This window comes from Macadamia integrifolia, unplaced genomic scaffold (genome assembly GCF_013358625.1).
Source record: "Macadamia integrifolia cultivar HAES 741 unplaced genomic scaffold, SCU_Mint_v3 scaffold2045, whole genome shotgun sequence".
In the NCBI taxonomy this organism is placed as follows: domain Eukaryota; kingdom Viridiplantae; phylum Streptophyta; class Magnoliopsida; order Proteales; family Proteaceae; genus Macadamia; species Macadamia integrifolia.
The window spans coordinates 24173-32008 of record NW_024868476.1 but is presented as its reverse complement, the minus strand read 5'-3'; the positions used below and the strand labels follow the sequence as shown (position 1 = coordinate 32008).

Here is a 7836-nt window from a genome sequence, read left to right as displayed (position 1 = left end):
AAATAATATTGTTATTTTACATATTTCTTGCATGAAAATGACAACTTTTCATAATGAAATAATGATATATTATTTTAACTTATTTTTGAAAATTCTTTTATATCCATATATTATAAACCTTTTGGGAATAAGACAATGGATAATTAAGAGAAGGTGTTAAGATCTAAATACATCTATAGAGGTGTCATCCAGACATTCTAGAGACTATCAGCTAGGTAATTTCTATATGCACTTAAAAAAGATATTCAAAAGTGAAGTAACAAATAGTGAAAATAGTGAAAAAAAATGAAATAAAAAATAATGAAAATATATGCCATTGAGAGAGTACTTGGATAATTTAAAAGATGAAGACAAAGAAATGAAAGTTTATTTAATTGGAGAAGTAAGAAAAGATGCATCACATTTAGGAGCTTGGGTAAATATAGGTTAAGTTTAAGGGTAAAAGAAAGGGAAGGAAAATTAAATAATATCAATACTCAAGTGAAATTTTTTATCATTATCTCACAAGATTGTGTAAAATTAAATTTAAAATATTTTAAAATCTATTATTAAATTTAAATAATTCTTTATAAACAAAATAAAAATAAAATAAAATAAACTTTACAAGCTTTTACATAGCAATTGATGACAATGGGGTAACACAAAATTGTATATCTATGAGACAAATGAAAATCTCTATTTACCGTACTTCGCATATTTCTTTCTGTTGAAATAAACATGATGCGAGAGGCTACGTAGTGAAGCAAGTAAGACCAAATAATCCATAGAGAGGAAACTTTCTTCTTCTGTTGGTTTTGTTGGGAAGGTGTAGGAGTGTCACAGTATTGGAGTCCATGCCCCCTTTGAGGATCACCTGTTTATTTCTCACATCTACTTCATACTCTAGCAACTCTGCATCAGTAAATATTAAGTTATTCAGCTTATAAAATAGAAGATTGTGTTTGGTATGTATTCTTCGAAGAAAGTCTTGGTCTAAAAAGCATTATGAAGCAAAAAAATAAATAAATAAATAAATAAAGAAGAACCAGATTCTATTTCAAGAATGTGTACCAAACACAACCTTATTATTGTAAATTAAGTGATCACTTATAATAAATTTCATTGGTACTAACCATTCATTTTCGAAATAACTTGTGATACTCTGTCTTGACAATGTGTGCAACTTAGGTTAGCTCTCATCACAATTACCTGAAACTGCATTCTTATCACAAATTCACAAGTTAATCTCAATTCAGCTATTCTATAAACTGAAAAGTAAGAAAATGAGTCCAGATCAACTCCTTGTATGTTGACACGTATTCTTTTTCTTCCAAAAATATCCCTCTAAATATTCTTAATGACAGCATGGAGGGTACAGAGGATTATTTGTGAAAACTAAAATACACATGTGATCATGAAACCGTACACAAAACCTGAAATACAGGGAGGAGGTGATCTGGGCTTAAAAAAACATCATTAGGGCAAATGCTCTTAGCATCAAATAAATCTTAAACCCTTAAAAGCCTAAGCTTGTTGGAATGAACCGGAAAGAATTTGATTACTATTCAGATTGTTGCAACTCTTGTTAGCAGCTAAAGAAGTTGAATAATTCAGCTTCCTTTGGGGTTTATATAAATACCCTCCTAGAGTTTGAAATTTCAAAATCCCTTTAAGATTTTATTTCTTTCGCAGGCACAAGCCGCACAACGCTTTGCAGGGTACTCAAAAGCAGGAAATTTGACAGGGTAAGATTTGACACGTGGCAAAAGAGGCAGAAAACAAATAAGGTAACAGAGACAAAGCTTCTGAATTTGGGCTTGGCTGGATTGCTTGAAGACGGCAAAACTACCAAAGCATATGGCGGTCACTCAACCTTCCAATATTCCCATAGCCACTACCATTTCTGTAAATTAAAGCTTGAAAGTAGGCTTGGCATGGAAGATGCAGAGGGAAACCATAGACTCTGTCCTCTTGAAGATATTAAAGAATTCAATTTCCAAGGAAGCAATCAAGCACAGAATATAAACAGAAACAGAAAAACAATAACCTGATTGACGAAAAAGTTCTTAATTAGTTTCAATCACCATATGAGAAGCAAAAGAGGAGAAAGTTGAAACATCTTTTGTGGATTTTGGAGCTTACTTACCGATGGAACAGTCAAATTCTCTGCGATTCTCAGAGCTTTTCCCATTACTTATCGCTCCTTGTACCCTTCAATCGTCTATCCCTCTCCCTCTCTCTCTCTCTCAAGGAGAGAGATGAAGAACATGGTAAAGGCATCTATATATATTTCTTGCACTCTTTTCTTTTGCTGACTCGATCGTTTATAAAAAAAAATTATAAATCAATTATGTCTAGTTTCATTTGTCTAAGTAAGAACTCTCATCCAAGTTTGGAAGGAGGAGCAACACACACCTTAACCTCAGTTACCTAATCAAAAGATTCCTAATGGGATATTGGTCCAGAAGTCAAGACCTTTCCATAGCTGTTCCAAATCAATCTTTGGTTGGAGTATGTGGGCCATCATCTCCAATGCAATTGACAAACCCTGATTAATTTGACTGGTAACATATCATATATATATATATATATGCTTCGGTCCAAGTGATTTGGAGTTTGGGTATTCCACTAATGGAGATAGAGATCATTTAATTATAACCATTTAAGTATAATAAACATCACATCCCACTGGATCTAATAAAGGGTGGAGTGCTTATTTAAAATACACAAAACTTGTTCTATGTGATAGCTTTATACACACCCAATCATATATATATATAGAGAGAGAGAGAGAGAGAGCGAGAGAGAGAGAGAGTGTGTGTTTGGGGACTTGGCACGTTGTAGCCACCTACCACTATATTCCTTGGAGAGAACCATTGCTAAAATACATCCATGGACTTGAGGCCATCACGTTCGCATCAGTTTGCTTAGCTCTGATTACTAAAATGGAGGTCATAATTTTTTTTTAACCCATGAAAGTATGGAAGATATTAATATTTTATCTGAATTAAGTCACTATTTCTACTGATGAAATAAAGTTAAGTAGGTATTCAGAGAAGACAGAGCTTTGATTCTCTAGAATGGGAGAATAATCCACTAAGCAATCGTATAAAATAATTCATTAATAATTTTATAATACAACTGTCACCAAGTAGCACCAATTCGAATTCATATTTCCATCTGTTCAATTTCTTGGATTATATTTTCTTCACCAGACACACCAAAGATAAGGGCTGTCAGTTTCCATCCTGAACCGGTCGGAAATAAACAAAATCAAACCAAACCAAATGTTCAATTCAAAATGAACCTTAATCGTTTTGGTTTCGATTTGGGGTCATATAAAACCAGTAGAAACTGAAATCGAGCCAGACGGATCAAAACCAAAAACCAAACCCAAACCAGAAAAAAAAAATTATAAAAGCCCCATAAGAAATACGTTAGGCCAACCCAATAAAGGGCCATACCAAATTGGACCAAAACCAAACTTCAGCTTAACATTTTGATTTCTACTTGGCCCATTACAGACCCAAATCCAAACCGAGCCAACCGATAGACACCTCCTACCCACTACACTTCAAATAAATTTTGAAGCAATGGTGATAACCCTTTGTGATGCAATAACTCAAGCCAAAGTCTCTAAATGCGAACTTTTCAAAGTCTTTCAAGGCTGCTTGATTAACTCTCTCTATCTAATATCATTTTACTTTTCATAGGAAGAAAAAGAAGCACCAATGTATTTAATAGAGTTGAAAAAATGACATTTACTAAGTTTATGGGGGACACATCCTTGTATGCGTGTAAGTGAGAAAAAGAGAGATATAACCCATTCCTATTACTCGTCTTTCTTTTAATCACCCAACTCGTACATTTTCCTTCAGAAGCAGCATCTTAGACGTTAAAATTTCATAATTATATAAGCACCGACAACAATTCCCAACTACATCTTAAATTTCTCTTTTCTCCCAACAAATAGCTGCTCTACCTCCACTATTTGATGCTTCCTGTTAGCCCCTCCATAAGCAGTTCCCCTCTGGCAGCTTCTATGGAAAAAAGATCCTCTCTGAAGCGTTGGGCGCAGAAGCCCAACCTTGCATCCAACAGTTACGAATACCTAAGCATGTGCACCCATGCGTTGGGGTATGTGTCCGATCCTCCCCGCCTTTAGATGCCAAGTTTGGGCCCAGCATGTTGGAGAGGAGCCGGATCCGCTTCTATGAGGATTTGACTACACACTGCCTCCTACAATTTCACCTGATACCATAAAGCTGGGTTAAAAGCCTGCTTTTACACAGGCTTTATCAAGCAAAAAAAAAAATTGGTTCTCCACCATGAAGTATAGAGGAAAAGAGGCGCATCTAGTCTCTGATTCATCAACCATATGTACATGGATTAAACAGATACCATAAATAGTGCCATCATTCAATTCATGCTATTCACCCGCATCAGTTTCCGACATCCAGTAGCTTAACATGGGATAACAAGGCAAGATTCAAAATACAGACATTTCTTCAAATTATTTACATAATTAACAACCCAAAATAAGCTGTATTCCACCAAGAACTTCGAAGAAACAGCCACCCACCCATCTCCAATATGAATCCATTTATTTTTATAGTTCAGTATGAACATGTATCAGACTTCAATGTTTGCAACTCCAAACCTTACTGACGTTGAAAGAAAATAATGGTGAACCACCAATTGCTAGGGTTGAAAAGCTCTCTCTTGGAACGAGTGGAACCCGAAAAACTACAGTTTCCTGGCCAATATTTGCGCTTACTATCCCACAATTACCTCGTGAAACAGCTGCCCTGCAATATTAGACATGCCATCAGGTTCTCTTTCGCTTCTGAAATAAAGACAGCCATACAATACCAAAGTATTTACATTACAACCACAATCAATTGCATGCATATTGTTTCCAATTATTGAACAAGCACCTTGCCCACCTTGGGCATATGGATATGAAGCTGCAGTTCATGCACCTCATTTTTATCTTCCTATCAGCATCATTTGTCTCTTGCAAATACATGTCGACAGGTCCTAAAGACTCCAAATGATGCAACTTGCAGACATATTTGGTTTTATGCCAAGAAGATCCATATCATAGGCTATTTACTTAGGACATTCATGGATAGATTTAGAGATTGCAACAAGGATCTACATATGGTCTTTATTGACCAAAAAAAACTTACGATGGAGCCCCTAGAAAGTTAATTTTGCAAGTACTAGAGAAGAAAAATTCTTCAAGTAAATATATAAATATAATTAAAGATATGTGAGATGGTGTGGTGACTATTGTAAAATTGTGGGGGGGAGTGAATTCCCATTTACAATTGGGTTACATCAACGATCAACTTTAAGCATTTATTTGTTTGTGCTTATCAATGATGATTTAACCAAACACACTCAAGATGAGATTCTTTGGTGTATGTTTTTTCACTGATTATATTGTTTTGGTGGATGAGACAAAAGTGTGAGATTAATGCCAAGTTAGAGTCATGGAGATCAAATTTGGAATAAAAAGCTAGTAGAACGAAGATAGAGTATATGGTGTATAACTTTAGTTACAATTGGACGGATAATGAGGTGGTGGAAATTGGAGGAGATTCCACAAAGTGATTATTTAAGTATCTGGAACTCAATCATAAACAAAGAAGGTGTCAAGTTGATATAGAGGATGATGTTTCACAAATAATTAAAATAAGATAGCTGAAGTGGAGAGATGCATCCAAAGTATTGTTTACATACTCCCTTAAAACTTAAGAGGAAACTTTTATAGGACGGTCATACGACCGATTGATGTACGGTGTAGAATGTCTGGCAGTTAAGAAGCATCATATATATAAACTCATAGTGGAGATGAGAATATTGAGATGGATGTGTAGCAAAACTAGGAAAGATAAAGTAAGGAACAATCATATTATAGTTAATTTAGGACTAGCTCCGATGCATGATAAGCTATGAGAAAGTCTTTCCGTGGCAAGGCCACATTCAACAAAGCTTTGGATGCTTCAGCACGGAGGAGTGATTTGACTCATTGGCAGACCTAAAATTGACTCTAGGAGAAACGGTGAGGAGAGACATTCACAGCTATGGCCTTGTATCAAATATAACCTCGAACAAAGCTGATTGGAAGGTAAGAATCCATGTAGCCGATCCCATTTAGTTGGGATAAGGCTGAGTTGATTGATTATCAGGATTAAGCTATGAGATACATAAGCTGGCTGGACGTGAACAGTCGAGCAAAAATAGGAAAAATGGGAAGGAACTAATATTAAAAAAAAAAAAAAAGTACCTGTAAAATGCAAGTTCCAGTGACAGATGATTAATCTATTGATATTCAAGTTGTCCGTTTATCCAAAACTCAATTTACAGCCCCTGCCTGCAGCAATAATCTATGTTAGAAAACTGGCAAAGAGTGATATAAAGAATGTTCTTGTGATGTCCTCGAATAAAATAAATGACCAAAGGAGGCGTAAATGTAAACTTACCTCGAAAAAGCTTTGGCACTCACATTGCCTCCTCTCCTGTTCTTCTCCAGTACCAGAGCCCGTTCCCTCTCCTTTTCTCTCTTCTCTCTCTTCACCCGCTCCTCCCTAAGTTCCTCCAATGTCTTCTTCCCTGATTTCTTACTCTCCTCAGGCTTCACTGATCCTGATGGAAATCCATCACTTTCAGGCTTCACATCATCAGAAGGTCTCAAAAGGTACCATGGTTTTTTCACGCCTTTTCCAGCAAGACCATATCCCAGCCTGTACTTTTCATCCTCTGGCGGAACCACTTTTGGGGCTTTCTCTTCCTTCTTTGCTTTCTTCTTCTTGAAGCTGTCCCTTTCAACATCTTTTTCTTCCTCGGCAACACCAAGAGAGGGAAATATTTTCAGGCCTTCAAAGAGATTAATATGACTTGATTTTTGTTCCGATGGGACAGGTGCACCCACTTCAGCAGCAGGAGGTAAACCTCGGTTTTGCCTAAGCCTCTCCAAACGGAATTCTGCATCACACTTTCTGGCTTGTTCTAACTTGAGCTGCTCTTCTTTAGCTGCGGCTTCTTCATCACGTCGGACTTTCTCTCTGTTTTCATAGTTATAAACATTCCAGCGCTTCTGCGGTAGAATGTTTAGACCTCCATGACCTCCCATATCTTACCTGCAATTATCTCAGAATTCAGAGATGACATGTTCAGAGATTTCATGAATTTTCTTTGGTTGAACGAAGTATCAATAACAACAGGGGAAAAAAGGAGTAACAACAAAAAAGAGAGGGGGGGGGGATCAGTCTTTCTGAAAATATTAGGATTGAAAATTGGATTTCTAAAGGAAAGGATATCATAGGCAAAAGCCGCAAAAGCACTAGACTTTTTGGTGGGAAAAATAGCGAACTGTGTTGCTCAGTAACTTTATCACCAGTTTCAATATCATAAATCTTGAAGGAAGCATTTTCATAAAAACCAATAACATATGACAAGATTCAAAGTCCACATCGAACCAAAAGAATTCTAGACCAGACTTAGGGGAGCATGATAAAACATTATGGCTCTAATTTACAAAAATTATGTAAAAAGACAAACGCCAGATTTTAAGGTTACAACATAGAGAACCCTTCTTTGTGACCCTAGCCACTGCTCTATTCTTATTTAGTGTACCTTTTGCTTCTGTAAGCATATCGGTTAACTCATATATGTTGTTTCAAGGCGGTTGTCAAAGTCGAAGGGTGGGATTAAGGGTAACAACAGGGGTGGCAACCACAAGTGGCGTAAGTCAGTGATGGAGGGCCCTTAGGGAAAGGCAAAGAATCCCTAAGATGAGTCTCAAAATAGCAAGGGAGAGGATTTTACAAGTTAGGAGGGGGGGGGGGG

At 36.5% G+C, this 7836-nt stretch overlaps 2 protein-coding genes across 3 annotated transcripts in view; both read right to left on the bottom strand.

The window, feature by feature from the left end:
* Window positions 1-509: 509 nt before the first annotated feature.
* LOC122065499 (copper transport protein ATX1) lies at window positions 510-2302 on the bottom strand. The gene is made up of 3 exons (XM_042629305.1): window positions 2126-2302; window positions 1113-1194; window positions 510-891 (listed from the first exon to the last, which is right to left on the bottom strand). The coding sequence occupies exons 1-3, from the start codon at window positions 2168-2170 to the stop codon at window positions 731-733; spliced, it is 288 nt and encodes a 95-aa protein (XP_042485239.1). The 5' UTR covers window positions 2171-2302; the 3' UTR covers window positions 510-730.
* A 2075-nt stretch (window positions 2303-4377) lies between these two features.
* Window positions 4378-7836, bottom strand: part of LOC122065498 (leukocyte receptor cluster member 1 homolog) — an 8277-nt gene continuing 4818 nt past the window's right edge. For both annotated transcript variants that reach the window (XM_042629303.1, XM_042629304.1), the window contains exons 2-4: window positions 6471-7127; window positions 6275-6361; window positions 4378-4787 (exon numbers count right to left, since the gene is read on the bottom strand). In XM_042629303.1, coding sequence (XP_042485237.1) covers window positions 6349-6361; window positions 6471-7120 — 663 coding nt within the window. In that variant the 5' untranslated portion in view covers window positions 7121-7127 and the 3' untranslated portion in view covers window positions 4378-4787; window positions 6275-6348. The remainder of the gene's footprint in view (window positions 4788-6274; window positions 6362-6470; window positions 7128-7836) is intronic.